Raw genomic sequence first — 18,116 nt, 5'->3', positions numbered from 1 at the left:
GTACAATTAATTATTGCTACATAAGTGATTTTAGCTAAACATTCTAAAAGAATGTGATGTAACTAAGAATCGATCAATAATGCATGCTTATGAGTGGAAAGTCAACAACAGAAACATACTTATAGAAATTAAAGCGGATTCAAAGATGACATAAATTGATAATGCGATCAATTCAAGAAAACAGAGATCTTAAGAAATTAACAAAGAATAAATGCTCTAAAAACTAGAAAGAATGCTTACCTCATTGGTTCAAAGACAAATTAAAGAGGAAATCCAATCCATGCTTGCAGTCCAAAAGAAATAGAGAAATCTAACCTAATGATGCAAAAAAGATAAAGGAAGGGAAGAAAATGGAGCCTCTCCTTGGTCTTCATCAGTTTTTGCATAAAAATCGTAAAAATCAATTTATAGTTGAAGGGGCAACGTAGCTACACTGATAGGAGCATACCTACACTCCAACTGCAATCTACCCTTTAGCATAAAGCAAGAGTATCAGTAGGGTAATGACGCTAGGCGATTAGAAGGCGCGCGCGCGTGTTGACGTTCGGGCAAAATTCGTAGCATAACAACACTGAGGCTAGCATATTACGTTGCCTTGTATCCTTAGATACTGCCTTGTAGCGTAACGCAAGAATAACTACGCTCCGAGCGATAATGCCAATCTATCTTTAAGTATAGCTTTATGTTGTGTAGAGGGTAGCTACGCTCCATGTAGGGGCATTTTGGTCATTTTTTCTCATGTGAAGCCTGAGTGCTCATTTTAACTCCAATTTGCTTCAAATTAATCCCATTTCACATCTTAAGCTCGATTCTACCTCTTTGATGCTCGATACTTATAAAATAGCATAATTAACATGTAAAATTCATTAACGAGTTTCAACTAAGCCAAGGTGAATAACATTTTTATAGCCCTAACAATTAACTAGACAGAGTCCTTCTCCAATGAAAAGACATTGAAATGGAATTAAACATGTACTTCATTATCTCTAAGGAATAATTGATATGAGTTTATTTTATTCAAATAAATAAAATTTTGATCTAGTTGGTTGTGCAGATTCTGGATATTTATCTAATCCACATAATGTTAGATCTCAAACAGGTTATCTGTTCACATGTGGAGGAACTGCTATATCATGGCGATCAGTGAAACAAACCATAACGATTATTTCCTCAAATCATGCTAAAATTTTTGCAATTCACGATGCAAGTCGAGAATGTTTGTGGCTAAGATTAATGATTCAGTGATAACTTGTAGAAATACAAGTTATTTATGCTGTTTTATTTAGATTATGCGGAAAAAATAAGGAAAAGTTTGGTCGATGGTATAAGAATTGGCTGAGAAATATGAAAATTATAAAGTGTCATAAACACACCCACTAACCCCATTGTGATGGCGAAATGGAATGTCCAAGTCTTTGTTTTGCAGGAAATAGGTCACCGCATGTGTTAATTGCTCAATGACAAAATGTACAATCCATCTACACAGCATGCGCCAATCGATCAAGAATGAAGAAAGATCAACGCAATGGCAGCGCATGCAACGATCGATCATGGATTCTAGCGATCAACACATATCCGCCGCATGCAGTAATCAAAACAACTACACCGCATGTGGCGATCGATCGAAGATGTGAAGAGCACTGCATTCATGAGCGATTATGACAAGTGTACAGCTTTCTATTGTGCAATTCTGACAGATTGATCGTGGAGTAGAGCAAACATTTCCACTACGCCATAGCAGAAATTATCAGAATTACACAGTAGGACCACCAATAACAAGAGTCAAGGTCTTGTCTATAAATAGCTTCCTTGAATTCATTGCAAAGGAGGTTGGTCTAAAGAGACTTTACAGAGAAAATCCGGGAGAACGACGTGTAACGACCGGACCCCCTATGACTTAAGTTAGGCCATTACTAAAATACATGCATGCATGGCACTTAAAGTGACACTTCTTTATGTTGAAATAAATGCTAAATAGATAAGGAAGTTCAAAAGTCCTTTATTAAATGCAAACGTTAAAACAAGAATAGGGTACCCGTAAATCATAAAGGTTAATAAATAATTATGAAAAACAATTCTTACTAAAAAGTTTTCAAACATCAAAACTAGCATTAAAAGAAACATGAAAAGAACTCTAAATCTCATTGTGCGGAAGCATAAAAACTAGTCCCAATGGCTCGATCACGAATTCCGCTTGTCCATCGCCGGTGTATCTCTACCCTTACCTGAAACAACAACATGAGAAAGAATGAGTATAAAATACTCAGTAAGCAACCCCACTACTAGGGTCAGGCTGGGCATCTATGTTCTCTAGATACCCACCTATGGCACATATACATATGAAACAAGAAGGAGACTGATTCCTATTCTACTGTAGTTAAGTATGCCTACTACCTCTGGTGAATCCCGAAGAAGACACAAACTGGTGAATCCCAAAGGAAACACAAACTGGTGAATCCCAAAGGAAACACAAACTGATGAATCCCGAAGGAAACACAAAATTTAATGGGCATCTAACTAATCAATAAGCACATTCACACGGTCTCAACATCAAAATCATCACCGTACGAATCTATGACATACATGTAATCCTCGATACCATGGCTCTACCACATACACATATACCTCAACAGCATGTTCTACAACATTCATGTATACCTTAACATCATAGTTCTACAACATACATGTATACCTTAACATCATAGTTCTACAACATCCATGTATGCCTTAACATCATCAAATCAGATACAATCATATGGAAACACATACCATCTCATACTAGCATTCAAGTATCTATGTGTATATTTAAACAATTCAGATCTCGTGCTAGAACATACTTTGATTCAGATCATACTATAATTTATCATGCTAACATTTGCCATAACATACACTTATCATGCTAGCATACAACTAAAGTCTGGCCCGTGGGCAGTTCCAGTAGTAAGATTACTTACCTCAAATAAAGTCCAAAAGTTAAGTCAAGCGAACAAACTCCTTCTAGCCTTCCACACCTTTTGAATGAGATCCTAGAATATGGACAAAAATCGATTTTAACCTTTAAGCCCAATTTTTAAACATTAAATCATTCCCAAATTACCAGCACAACTTACCCAATAGTGGTTTGACCAAGATCACCTCAAAGTTCTAACACCAAAATTTTGTTGGAATCATACTCAAGTCGTTCGCGTCTAAATTCAAAACTTCTCAAAACTTGAATCTAAAGCCCAAAGTGTAGTTTGTTCCAAATTGTCTTCAATCTCTCAAACAAATGCATTAATCTAAGAAATTCAATAATATTGGTTAGAACCTCAAACAAATTCTAGCAACAACATTTTAATTCAATCCTTTCAAGGCTTAATATACTTACCAAAATGTTGCTTGGTTCAAAATTAGTTTCAAACTCAAATCCATTTGCGAACCCAACTTAATCCTGTGTAATGCCTGACAACACACTTCGACCTTAAAATTCCTTCACTACTTGAATCTAACAATTTTAGCCAAAGCCAACTGAGTAACCAAAATCTTCAAGAAAATTCTAAAAGACTCATATCTTACCCAAAATTTCAACACAATCCAAAATCCGACGAACGACGGCAAAGGGAGGCAGTGACCGGCAGAGATCGGTGGCTGGGCTGGCGGCATGGCGAGACTCAGATGGCTCCTCCGGCTGGCGAGCGAAGCGACTCCAATGGCGGCTCTTCGATTGGGCGAGCGGTGCGAGATTGGGTTTGGGCAGTGAGAGAGGCTGCGGCGAGATCGATTTGGGCAGTGAGGGAGGCGATGGCACGGCAACTGGCTTGGCCCGTGCGGTCTACGACCTTCGACAGCTGGGGCTGGCAGCGGCGAAACCCACGTGGCTAGAGGCGGCGAGCTGAAGGCACGTGAACGGCAGGAAGAATTTTGGGGGAAAGGGTTATGCGTGAGGAAGAAGACAAATTCCCTTTTTATTTTATAATAATAATAATAATAATTATTATTATTATTATAACTAAAAAAGAAAATAGTATAATTATATTTAAATCATTTCCTTATTCCACTTTATACTATTTAATTCATTTCCTTTTCCAAAGAAAATTAATTTCTGCCATTAATTTTCAAATTGAATTTCAAAATTGAATAATTTTCACGCCAACACTTAAATTCCCGCACTTATACTTCAAATCTAAAATTTCAAAAATGCTCTCCAACTAAGGACAATTACTGAATTTTCAAATAATAAAGTTACTAAAAATTACATTATTAATAAATAAAAATGTGCGGGGTGTTACACGACGAGACAAGGCTGAAAGGTGAGTCTCTAAGCAAGAAATTCTTCCCATTCCCGAAACTGAAGCTTTGTGCAAGAGGTCACTTCTACCGAGAAATCAAGCCTGAGAGGGAAGCTTTCCCTTCCATCTCATCCACATGCCGGCAAACACAACGTCTCCGATCGGGATCTGTGCCAAGACATTGACACTCTTTCCGTATTTGTTTCTATTCTTTCATTCATCTACTGTGTTCATCTTCTTTAATCTCTCATTCACAAATCATGTATCAAACGCTGATCTTTAGATTTAAATGTTATTATTGTCATCATTATCATCTCTTTGTTCCTTTCCATACATTTATCATCTATTTTCTCCATCATGTGTTCTTAATCCTCTGGGTAAAGAGGAAGAATTAAGCGAGTGAGTTAATCTTTGTTAAGGTAATCGGCTAAGTTTAGCTAAAGCATGCTCGACGGCATCTTCACATGTGAGAGCATAAGTGAAGATGTTATTTCACCTATCGAGAGAAGGTTGGAAGAATGCGTTAATTAAAGCGAGAAGTATTTTCAGAGATGGAAACAACCTTGCGTTCATCACGTTCATCTCTGTTTCACCATAGACATATGGTAACACGGCCGATCACTGAAAGGTGTAAGCCAAGGGAAAGTGGAACCTTAGTTGCGTCCTTAACGAGATTGACGAACTTGTGATGTCATTTCCCTTTACTCATTCTTTTTCTGATTCATTCACAAGACTTGCCATCGTATTCATTAGATTATTTTGTACAACTTCACTGCCAGTCCTCACTCTGTATCATAGTAGTTTAGACATTTATTTTATCAACGCATTTTATTTACAACGCAATTTACATTTCTGCATAAACCAAATTCTTTATTCTTTATGACAACCGATCGCATTTACCACATTAGTATCGCGTCTAAACAACAACAATCCCCATGTTCGACCTTAGGTCATTCTGAGAAACTTGCGTTGGAATTATACTTGGTTCCAGCATAAGGAAACTTGTGACACACACTACATCATCGCATACTATGAAGCATTTTATCATCAACGCATACACTTAGAACGTAGTATCGCAAAGCACTTGAGCGTATAGCAATCATCATTTTCATTCATCAGCACATAGATAAAGATAGAGATACAAATTTATTATTACAAGTTTATGGCAACATGAACTTGAATCATTCATCTATCATCATAGTGCATGCATATAAAGACTACTATAAATTTAAGTCATCACTCAGCACATTCGTAGAACATGTGGTTTGTCTTCTCGTAAAAATTTTTCAACGATATTATACGAAGACAACACAACATGATAACCCAAATCAAAGAAGGATATATTAAAAGAGATATAACATAGCATATTTCACCCAAGCTTTTCTACACTCATGATCTTGAAGAAAATGACAACATCACTGTACATCAAATTTGTTCGAAGGATAACCTGGCAGACTTATTTATAAAATCATTACCAACTGCAACTTTAAAAAATTGGTGCACGACATTGGAATGTGGTAACTCAGAGATCTTAAGTGATGTTTTAATGGCGGAGAGCAAATATATTGTATTCTCTTAGGAGCATAAATTATATGAAATATGTACTCTTTTTCCTTCACTATGTTTTTTTTTTTCCATTGGATTTTTCCTACTAAGGTTTTAGTGAGGCATATTTAATATATATAATATCACAAAATATGTGTAAATTAGATGTCTATGCTTAGTGTTCAAATACCAAGTGTCACTTCTCAATTACCCCATGTGTTGACCAGAATACAACAACCTATGCTTAGTATCCAAGTGTGCCACATCCTACATTCCAAAATCCCTATAAATAAGTAGTCATTTGTGGATTTTGTTAATGCACACACATTGGTGAGAAAATCTACTTCAAATTCTCATTTTCCATCTTTTCTATTTACATAATTTCTTATATTTTGATATTTTATTTTATGGGCCTTTTTAAATATAAAAAAATTAATATATTTACATTTTATAGCAAAAAGTTCTAAAAGTACAAAGCACTTTTGAAATTTTTTACTATACACAGTAAATATTTTTTAGATTTTTGTTTTTATAAAAAATTTTCTTTATTTTCTTTATTATTATTATATTATATTTGTGCTCCTTTATTTTATAAGGACTAGTATTCCTTTTAAACACAAGTATTAAAAAGACGACTATATTTCAGAATCTTATAAACAAAAAAAGTACGATTTAATTTAATTCTTTTAAGTAGATTAGACAAAACTCATCTTGGACCCTCTTAATTCTACCTCTAATCTAAGCCACACAAACTATATGCCCTAAATAATTATAATATTATTTTAATAAAGATATTCCTTTTTTCAATAATGGTAATAATAATAATTTTTAATTTAAAGAAAGATATAATCATTGGACCGCCTTTTACAAATTGCTTACTAATCAACGGGCGTGGCGACATGCACAAGCATAATAGTCAAAATTGAAAATACCTTCCAAAATTTAAATAATGTTCATTTTCTAAATACCTTTTCTAGGCCCACGTTTACAAATTTGTAATGAAAATTGGTGTAATTGTAATGAGATTTTATTGATAAATATATCATAATGGACTTAAATCACAAACATATTAGATTGTTTTTATCACTTAGAACCCGTTTGGATTGACTTGAGAAAAAAATATTTTTCAAAAAACTCATTTCTCTTTAAATACTTTTGATAAAAAAATGATTAAAATACACTCGAAAAGTTATTTTAAGTAATTGTCAAATACTCAAATTTCTTCTAAACTGACTTATTTTTTAAATAAAACACTTGAAAATGTAGTTTAAACATACCCTTAGAATTATGAATCTGTCATATTTTACTGACACAATCATCGTTATCGTTACTACTTAACCTGACAATAATGGTAAAGATAATAATAAATCTGGTAGGTTCACAATTTTCATATTGTTACCGTGACAATATATATAAAAGTAATTATAACAGTAACAGTAAAGGTAGTGGGTCTCACATAATTTGCAACCATAATCAAATTGGGCACCCTATGTTCCTCGATCAAATTAAGCATTTTGATTACAGATTTAAAAGGCGGGCCCTATAATTCATTACTATTATGGAACATGCGTAAACAACAACAAGTGTAATCAAGTAGGACCAACTTTTTCAAATTACCATTGATAGATTACATTTCACTTACGTAAACGTAACCTTTTAAAAAAATATATATTTGGTCTTAAATCTTAAAATCTCGCATTCTAATACTTGTTGGTCCTAAGACTCAAAATGTTATATTCAAACCTGTAATACCCCCGGAGTTTTTTTTTTCAAGAATGAACTTTCAAGGACGAAAGTTCTTTGAGGAGGGAAGAATGTAACACCCCGCATATTTTTTTAGTAATAATGTAATTTCAGTAACTTTATTATTTGAAATTTCAGTAATTGGTATTAGTTGGAGGACATTTTTGGAATTTTGGACTTCAAGTGTAAGTGCGAAATTTAATTGTTGGCATGAAATTATTCAACTTGAAATTCAAATTGAAAATTAATGGTAGGAATTAATTTTCTTTTGAAACGGAAAGGAATTTAATAGTATAAAACGGAAAGGAATTAAATGTAATTATATTTACTTCCTTTTTTGTTTTATTATTATTATTATTATAAAAAGTGAAGCTCCACCCCCCTTTTCTTCCTCACGTTCGTGAGCCCGTCCAACGCCGCCCAAAGTCGCCACGTCAGTTTCTTCTTCATGACCTTCGTCCACCACTACTCCAACATCGTTCGCTTTTGCAGTCACTGGATCTATCGATTTGGGTAAGATTTCTGCTGTTTGGGTTTGTTTTCGGTTGATTCTTGAATACTCATTTACTTTTGGCATCAATTGGTTGATACCCATTGTGTTTCAACTTTGGATTCAAGTTTATGAAGGTATTGAGGTGTTGTTCAGTGAAGTTAGAGTTTGTTTTAGCGAGTTTTGGTAAGTTTTATGCTTTGATTACTCTCTTGTGGATTAATTTGGTTGTTGAGAAATTTTGGTAAAGTCATTTGGAAGTGGTTTTTTTGACGAAGCTACATATGGATAATTTATTTGAGACATTGGTAGTGAAGTATGTATTTGATTCAAGCTTTATTCATGTAAGCCTAATTTCAAATTATGATTAGGGGGTTGATTCAAGAATTTCATTCAAGATGAAGAAAAGTTTGGTTTACTAATTATTTGGGCTTAAAATTGGAGGTTTGGAAGGTGAATTCGAATTGGACCACACCTTAGGTAAGGTTATCTGGAAATATTTTGTAATATTTGGGTGTTTGAAATTTGGCCTTAACTATTAATTTTAAAGTCTGCTTTATGTTTAGGCTTGATTAAGGATTCAAGAATTTCACAAAGATTCAATTGCTTTTTGGTTCGACCTAATATCAAGGTAAGTAATCTTACTATTGGAACTGCCCACGGGCCAGACATTAGATGTATGCTAGCATGTTAAATGAAGGTTATGGCAGAATGACAGCATGAAAGATTGATAGTATAACATGATTAAAGTATGTTCTGTTACGAGATCCGAATTATTTATTTATGCACATAGACACTTGAATGCTAGTATGAGATGGTATGTGCTTCCATGGTTATATTTGATCTGATGATGTTGAGGTATACATATCTGTTGTAGAATCATGATGTTGAGGTATATGTATATGTTGTAGAGCCACCATATTGAGGTTTATATGTATGTCGTAGATTCGTACAGTGGTGATTATGATGTTGAGACTGTGCAAATGTCCTTACTGATTAGTTAGATGCCCATTAGATTTTGTGTTTCCTTCGGGATTCACCAGTTTGTGTCTCCTTTGGGATTCATCAGTTTGTGTCGTGTCTCCTTCGGAATTCACCAGAGGTAGTGGGCATACTTAACTACAGTAGGATAGGACTCAGTCTCTTTCTTGTTTCATGTGCATATGTGTCCCATGAGGACTAGAGCAGTCTCTCGACTTTTAATTTTGATGTTTAAAACTTATTTTTAAGAATCGTTTTTCAGACTTATTTATTATCCTTTATGATTTATGAGTACCCTACTATTGTTTTAATTTTTGAATTTAATGAAAGTCTTTTGAACTTACCTTATTTAATTAGCATTTATTTCGTCATAATAGAGTGTCGTTTTGAGTTCCATGCATGCATGTATTTAGTAACAGCCTAACTTAAGTCCTAGGGGGTCGGGTCGTTACATCAACCATTGAATTTTAAATTTAGTATTCTTTTTTTTCGTACAACAATTACAGGGTGGGGGATTGAACTTTCAATCTCTTAGATCAGAAAACATGTTAATATCACTGAGTTAAGCTTACTTTGGCAATTTACTATTCATTTGGTTCTTATGTTATAATATTTTACACTTATATTCTTGAGTTTCCACTAAGGCTCATTTTGGCTTCTAACAATGACTTTTAATCAATTAAAAATAATTATGAAGTGAAATTTTATAATTACTTTTAATAGCAACAGAAACTTAGTGAAAACAAATTAATTATCATGTCTTTTAAATTAATCCATATATATTATCAATAAAGATTGAAAGTATGTATTTAGTGTAGAGATGTCCACAAGGACGGGGAAGCCCTCCCCGTCCCCGTCCCTACCCCTATTCCATTTCCCGTCCCCGTGAATTTTCCTCCAGGGATTTTGCGGGGATCGAGTTCCCCACGGGGAAAATTTCTCCACCGTTATTTTTCTCTAACAATTTTTTTTTTCAATTAAATATATATTTTTAACAATTCCTTAAATATATCCAATACAACTTTCATTTAAACAAAATATTGTCAATTTTGGTGATTAAAACAATAATACACATTCAATTTAAAAAGATATAATTAAAATGCTAAATTCTCATAATTTTTATAAATTAAAATTCAACAATTAGAACATCCTATCTTAAATATTACAACATCTAAGGAATTAAAGTAATCAAATCTTAAACTTATATAATTATGTTGGGAATGTCCTAAACTTGTAGTTCGTAAGTATTGTTAACTTATTCTATTTATCAATAAAAGTATTATTGAGTACTTTTTTTTTCAATAAATTGCTGTAAATATTGCATTCTATTATAAAAATCTAATAAACGAATCCACGACTATAATATGAATACTTTAACTTTATATGGTGACATAAAAGAGGATCAAGTTTTAGTATATAGTCAAAATGGTCTATAAGTATATGGATGAGATTGGGTACCTCATCCTGGTGACACTATTGGATGCGACTCATTTTGTATACTGATACAAATGATGTGATCCAAAATCATTCATGTGGAGATATGTGAATGGAGGCATCCTATGCAATGAGTTTGCATAAAACCGGGCCTCGAAATAGTCATTTTTCTTTATAACGACCGTTTGCTGTTAAAACTGACTATTTCAAATTCAATGACCTAGGGTAGCTTGATCTTAATCCTAAGCTAACTATAAACTTCTGTTTATTCAAGATTATCCTTTGATCTGCATAGGTGAGAGTAGTCTAATAGCACTACTCAGTAAGTCTCTCATTTTGGGGATAAGACCAGATAGATAGTTGGGGACATAGTTTTACAAGATGGAATTCACTTCTACTCAACTTAGGGTTAGCAGATAGATTGATCTCTTAAGTGCTTATTCCTAGTCTTAAACAATGGGGTCCCGCCCTCTCATGATTGAGAGGATCATGGTTTATAAGTTGAACTATAAACTAATTATTCAATGGAGGATTAGTGAGAGCTTAAGAAGCAAGATGTATTTACAGGGATAAAACGATAATTTTGACCTAGCTATAAATACGAACGACCTGTGAAAGAACGACTTACCGATTATGGTTAAAATAGACAGAAATATATCTACAGTGAGAAGAGTGCAACTATCGAGCTATAATGATGTGTTTTGGTAGTTAACGAATATTGACTAATTTAGTCTAAAGAGTTTAGTCAATTAATCTCAAATCGTTAGAGCTCATGATCTGTAGGTCTATAAAGTCCCTCTACTAGCTCGTAAATTAGATCTTGAATTAGTGAATTGAGCGGATTCGAAATGTTCAAAATCGAAATTAGAATATTGAATTTGAAGCGTTCAAATTCAATTTAGGGTTTGGTTAATTATATTAGATATAATTAATGAAATTGGAGTGTTCAAAGTATTTAAATAATGATCTAAATATTTGATGAGGTGAAATATAATATTTAGTATTCAATATTAAATTGAATTAATTGAATTAGTTTAATTAATTATCCAATTTAATCTAATTTTGAAATTAGTATTCAAAAATTGACAATTTGATTAATTAGAATTTTGGATTTTTTGAAATTTCAAAAATTATAAAACTTAATTTAGAATTTTATTTTTGAAATATCAAAACTAAAATTAATCCGATTTTATCAAATTAAATTGGATTTAAATTAAACAAGAAAAAGAAAAAGAAAAAGAAGAGAAAGTGAGAATATCCATAAATTGGATTTTCCCACTTAAGATTCCATTTCAGGCCACTTCAATTTCAAGCCATGTTGATTGATTTGCATGGTGTTCATCTATAAATTGAAGTATTGGACCTCAATTTGATGATCATGCAAGTATATAGATGCTAAAAATCTGGAAAAAAAAAAAAAGTTGTTGTTCTTCCTCTCCAAACCCTCCTCATTTTAAGTTCAAATCCTACTCAATTTAGTGTTTTCACCACACAATCTAAGCTAGAGATTAGTAGAGAAGGTCTCTTTGGTGGTCCATTGCTGATTTAAAGCCTTAATTCGTGGAAAATAACAGTGTTTTGAAGAGATTCATCAAAGGTATATGTTTCTTTGCATGTTTTAAAACTCAAATTAAATGTAATTAGAGTGTTTTTTTATTCTAATTTCTTCCGTTGCACGTTAGTTTATTCTATCAAATTAAAATCTCTACAATTATCCTAACAAAGTCTATAATATATATATATATATACAAAATTTATATATAAAAGTCAGGTTGGGGTCAGAGTCGGGAAATATATTCTCTGGCCCCGGCCCCGAATTACAAACAGGAAAAAAGAAATTTCCACTCCTTCCCCTATTCTCCGCCCCTTTTGGGACTTGTCTTCGCAGGGCCCCGATCTTATGGGTTTTTTGGACATCTCTAGTGACAAATCGAACTTAGGAACGAAATGGAAGAAGAGAAACTTAAAACTCAAAGGGTAAAATTTAACCACTTGAAACAGAGAGACTAAAATGAAGATTAAACTTGAAATTCAAAGTGTAAAAGTGTAATACTTAAAATTTATGGAAAAAAAAAAAAACTAAATCCAAATTCTCTAGACCAAAGGGTTTTTTCTTTTTTCTTTCAGAAAAGAGGAAAGAGAATAAAAGAAAACTATATTTGTCATAACCAAAGTCATGGCAACAAATTAAAAATAAAAAAGTTAAATTAGAAATAGAGGGCTGCATGTCCACTTGTCCACTGCATTTTTGTGACATTTCCACTATTTGAAAAAGACATCTGGCTACCCATTATTAATCTTTTATTACAATTTAAAACCATTTTAAATATGTACCACGTCATCGGTGACAGTATCAAAAAAATTTTGGGATTATTCTTTTTTGGAACTTCTAGTAATTTATGTCATATTTCATATTATTATTATTAGTATTATTATTATGTTGCATATATTTAGTATTTAGGACTGAGGAGTGCTATGTGATGTCCGCAAGAAGAATATTACAGTTTATTTTTTCATTTCAAATATATTTTATTTAATATATATATATATATATACACGATGAAGTCTCAATTGTCTGGATTTTAGTTGTTAATTTCAATATTAACTCCGTTAAATATATTAAGTAAAATTATAATTGAATATCCGCCAAAGGATGCAAAATACCATTAAAGTTTATATTTTGCGTAAAAAATACTTTTTCAACTTTTAAAAAATTAAAAAAATATCCTTAAATTTTCAAAACGAATTTAAAACTAACGACAATGGTATTTTTTAAACTCTTTTTTTTAGTTTAAATGTATCTTTAAAACTTTTATAAGTTTAAGGTTATTTTTGACACAAAGTACAAAATTTAAGTGTGTTTTTTTATAATTTAATCTTGAGTCTCCCCAACTCAATTATAATTGAAATGAAAGAAAATATTAAATTTGAGATAAAGGCTTTTACATTCCTAACAATTTGACTTTTTGTTTTTAGTTTTTAAAAACTATCAAGCATATAAACGCTAATTCCATCTCTAAATTTATTGGTTTATTATATGTTTTTTTACCTATTATTTAAAAAACAAGTCAAGTTTCAAAAACAAAAATGCTTTTAAAAAATTATTTTTGTTTTTTGAATTTGATTTAAAAAAATATGCAAACCATGGTAGAGAGAGAGAGAATACACTTAAGTTTTTAAAATGAAAAAAAATTAAGGCATGTTTGGTGATCATTTCATTTTTTGTTTTTAGTTTTTGAAAATCAAGCCTGTTTTCTTCTAAGTTCTTACAATAATTTGCATATTTCTTAAATATAATGATTGAATTTTTAGTTAAATTCCAAAAATAAAAGCAACTTTTTAAAAGTTACTTTTTTAATTTTCAAATTTTGGCTTGTTTTTTAAACCATTGGTAAATATAGATGACAAAAGAAAAATTTTGGAGGAATAAATGGTATCTATAGACTTAATTTTTAAACAAAAAATAAAAAATCAAATGATTATTCCACCCAATATTACATTTTAAATATAAGTAGAAGAAAATTAGGTTCCTTTGAAAGTAATTATATAGAAAGAAGAGTCAACTAACAATTAATCACCAGCCATATTTGTATCTTTTTTTTCTGGTCAAAATTCAAGAAGTAAGAGATGACATGTATGTCTTGTGAACATAATACAAAATGTTAAAATATTATATCTTATATTAAAAAAAATTTAATGTTCAAATTCTCAAACTCCACCCCATTCATGCTCTACCGGTTGAATTCTAAAAAAGGGTTTGGCAAAGTCTTTAAGTTAATAAAATAGCTATCTTTCAAATTGTCCAAATTCAAATAAATATTTATGAAAGTTCAAAAACAAAATATGAAAGTTGAGGAAAAAAAAGGAAAAAAGGATGGGAGAAATGCTAAAACAGATTTATTATCATCAAAATTGCTTATTAATCATAAAATATTTATCCAAATCGTTATATTAAACACGAAAAGTTTATAAATAAAGAACGTATAAACGAAACGGGACCTGGATGAGATTCAAATCGGGATCTCAACTTTTTATAATTTTAGTAACAAAATATTTTCGGAGCAGAATCAAATTGGAAATTTATATTAAAAATAGAATCAAGACTAATCATAACATCTTAATTTAAATTTAAAGAAATGAGAAAAAGAAAAAGAAGAAAAGTTGAAATCTTCACCCATGGAAAGAAACCGAAAAGAAAATGTAATAAAATAAATGAGTCAAAAGCCACACGGCAGCGTTGAAATTGGGCCTAAGAAAAGGGCCTTTCCTTAGAGAACTCTGGGCCTCCGGCCCACAAGAAATTGGGAAAGTGAGTGATGATGAAGCTCTTCACAAACACGGAAATATTGCCTCCTTTACCTAAAATTATAGCGCACTTTTCAACAATCACCGATTCAGCAGCACGGACCATAGATTCATCACCTTAATACCACCGGCAGTTCCGGTTTCCTGTCTCCCTTTCCTTCGAATTTAAACCCCACGCTCCCCACTCTCACCCCATATTCACCACTCTCGCTCTCGAAGTTTCGGACCGATCTCTTAACTTTTTCATCAATCCAATGGGTAAAACTCCCCTGTTCTTCCTAATTTTCTTTCGACGATTGGATTTAACGAAAAAATATGTTATATGTTTGGTTTGGATCATACATCGTATTTGATATCGTGACTGATTGTGTGTTTTTTTTAATTTTTTTTGGTTGGGTTCTGCGTTGATTTGCAGCCAAGATCAAGATCGGAATTAATGGTATTATTACTTGTTTCCTCTATTCTTTTCTTTAGAGCTTGTTTGAAATGAGATGAGTTTCTAGTATAGATCTGATTGATATTGTGTCATGTTCTTGTGTTTGTTGTGGAAATGAAAAATCAGGATTCGGAAGAATCGGCAGGTTGGTTGCTAGAGTTGCTTTACAGAGAGACGACGTTGAACTTGTTGCCGTTAACGATCCTTTCATCACTACTGATTACATGGTATTGTTAGTTTCTTTTTGTCTTTTTGTTTCATGGATCGATCATGGGACGTAGTGACTTAGTTGTTATTTTGTGGATTTTGAATGGTTTCCTGTTTGTTTGGTGGAAATAGACCTACATGTTCAAGTACGACAGTGTCCACGGTCACTGGAAGCACAGCGAGGTGAAGGTGAAGGACTCTAAGACCCTTCTTTTCGGTGACAAGGCTGTCACTGTTTTTGGCGTCAGGTATCATGATTTGTTTCAATTTCCGAGGGCTATTTAATTCGAATGAGAGTATCTTTGCAATGGATTTAAAGTTGAATGTATCATATGATTTTAGAAATCCGGAGGAGATCCCATGGGGTGAGACCGGTGCGGAATACATTGTAGAGTCCACTGGTGTTTTCACAGACAAAGATAAAGCTGCTGCTCATTTGAAGGTTTGTTAATTCCTCTGTTATTTGTTTGTTAGAATTGTTTATTCAATTCTGATGGTTTTTCCAGATGTAGTCAACCCTGTAATTTCTTTATCAGATATTGTCGTTCAAAGATTGGTTTCTTTTGTTGCACTTCTATTATTGTTAATTTTAGAAACTTAGTTTTAGGATCTCTTCTAGTTTACGTTTTATCATTTTTTATACTTTATTGATGTTTCAACAGTGGCTTTTAAGATTTTGGGTTTAGCAATGCGATGATTATAAAAAATGCTTCAATATTAGCATAAATCAAGTGTATGTTTCCTTAGCTGATCTTTATCTTTAATTACTGATGCAGGGTGGTGCTAAGAAGGTTATCATCTCTGCCCCCAGCAAGGATGCCCCCATGTTTGTTGTAGGAGTCAACGAGAAGGAATACAAGCCGGAACTTAACGTTATTTCTAATGCTAGCTGCACCACCAACTGCCTTGCTCCTCTAGCAAAGGTTATTCTCTACTTGCACGCCTGTTTGTTCTCTTGTAATTCCTTGTTATTGATTGCCTTTCTTAAAGTTCTAACTTAATTTCTTACAAAAATTTGCAGGTTATCAATGACAGATTTGGCATTGTGGAGGGTCTGATGACCACTGTTCACGCAATCACTGGTGGGTCTTTGGATTATTTACACTATTTGTATCGAGAGGATCTGTCTTAAATACTCAGTTCTGGGTTTTTCTAAGTCCCGTACTCTTGTTTGCAGCCACACAAAAGACTGTTGATGGGCCATCCAGCAAAGACTGGAGAGGTGGAAGAGCTGCTTCATTTAACATCATTCCTAGCAGCACTGGAGCTGCCAAGGTATTGAATCTTACACTCTGATGCACGTCTTTTGAGCATTGTCTTGAATCTGATTGCTTTAGGCACAACTAAGGTCGTTCATTCCGTCTCTATATAGGCTGTTGGCAAAGTCCTCCCTGCATTGAATGGGAAATTGACTGGAATGTCTTTCCGTGTTCCTACCGTTGATGTCTCGGTCGTTGATCTTACAGTGAGGTTGGAAAAGAAGGCCTCTTATGAGGACATTAAGGCAGCCATCAAGTAAGGATAGTGTGCAGTTTCTACAATTACTTAAAATTGGGTTCTACCAGCTACAACTCGCCCTGTTTATTCAACCTCTTGGTGGGATATGACTGTGTGATTAAAAATCCCTTATTTGTTGTTCTTAGGGAAGAGTCTGAGGGAAAATTGAAGGGAGTTTTGGGGTACACTGAAGACGATGTCGTGTCCTCTGACTTTGTTGGTGACAGCAGGTTTGGCTTCACATCCTTAACTGTTACTGATTTCTTCTCTATAGCCATCTTTCTATTAGTTAAAAGAAACAATGATCAGTTGATGGTATGGCTTTGTTCCAATTCTTCTTCATTGATTATCTTATGTTAATTATGCAACTATTACAGGTCAAGCATCTTCGATGCCAAGGCCGGGATTGCATTGAATGATAACTTTGTGAAACTTGTCTCGTGGTATGACAACGAAGTAGGATACAGGTACATTTTTTAACCGGATCTTCCTCATTTCTAACATTCATCTTGTACTGTTGAGTTGATGAACTAACTCCAACTTGTTTATTTGTTTGTTTGGGTTATTTTTTGGGCAGTACTCGTGTCGTTGACTTGATTGTGCACATCGCATCTGTCCAGTAAGATGGACCTGATGATGAGAAGGGTTTAAGGTTCTACGGTTTCTTCTTGTTTGTTCCCAGTACTAGAGAGACTCAGCGATGAGCGAGACTATTTGAATAAAACAACGTTTTCAAGCCGCCGGTTATTTAAAGTTCTTGAGTCGTAATGTCTGGTTGTCTTTTTTGTTGAGACGATGTTGTGGGATTTCCCACCCCTTTAGTTTGTGTATTTGTAATGTTTTTGATGTGTAACAAAAACTCCCAACTTGAAATAGATTGGTTTTTCCAACCTTCCATCTCTCGGCTATTTTCCATCTCTAATAAATATCTCCAAAAGTTCGTTCTAAAGAGTTCCATGCCCCTTCATTCTTTCAAAAGTCATTGCCCGAATTAAAAGAAAATGTGTGGCCATGACTTAGAATGGTGTGTACAATTTCCATTTATTCTTCAGTTTTGGGTCTCAGTTTTATGAAAAGGATCCAGGGTATATGCTAATTCGAGACAGTGGGCTCAAAACAGAAGTAGACGTGTGAATGAAAATGGAACAAGTTAGGGACTCGAACCAATTTTAAACCAAATATCAATGTCATTTTCCATATCCTTCTGATT

At 33.2% G+C, this 18,116-nt stretch overlaps 1 protein-coding gene and 1 long non-coding RNA gene across 2 annotated transcripts; one reads left to right on the top strand and one right to left on the bottom strand.

Annotated features, from left to right (window-relative positions):
- Positions 1-1,979: 1,979 nt before the first annotated feature.
- LOC120083672 (uncharacterized) lies at positions 1,980-3,931 on the bottom strand. The gene is made up of 5 exons (XR_005483494.2): positions 3,556-3,931; positions 3,368-3,441; positions 3,111-3,278; positions 2,955-3,026; positions 1,980-2,225 (listed from the first exon to the last, which is right to left on the bottom strand). It is a non-coding gene; the product is annotated as an uncharacterized LOC120083672 (long non-coding RNA).
- An 11,029-nt stretch (positions 3,932-14,960) lies between these two features.
- On the top strand, positions 14,961-17,796 carry LOC120082653 (glyceraldehyde-3-phosphate dehydrogenase, cytosolic). The gene is made up of 12 exons (XM_039037909.2): positions 14,961-15,024; positions 15,182-15,205; positions 15,329-15,429; positions 15,542-15,657; positions 15,752-15,851; positions 16,186-16,332; positions 16,431-16,491; positions 16,587-16,684; positions 16,782-16,924; positions 17,053-17,136; positions 17,284-17,373; positions 17,484-17,796. Exons 1-12 carry the CDS (start codon positions 15,021-15,023, stop codon positions 17,527-17,529), a joined length of 1,014 nt encoding a protein of 337 aa, XP_038893837.1. The 5' UTR covers positions 14,961-15,020; the 3' UTR covers positions 17,530-17,796.
- The last annotated feature ends 320 nt before the right edge of the window (positions 17,797-18,116 follow it).

Source organism: Benincasa hispida, chromosome 8, assembly GCF_027475165.1.
Source record: "Benincasa hispida cultivar pf3 chromosome 8, pf3_genome.v1.1, whole genome shotgun sequence".
Lineage (NCBI taxonomy): Eukaryota > Viridiplantae > Streptophyta > Magnoliopsida > Cucurbitales > Cucurbitaceae > Benincasa > Benincasa hispida.
This window is presented reverse-complemented; position numbering and strand designations above follow the sequence as displayed.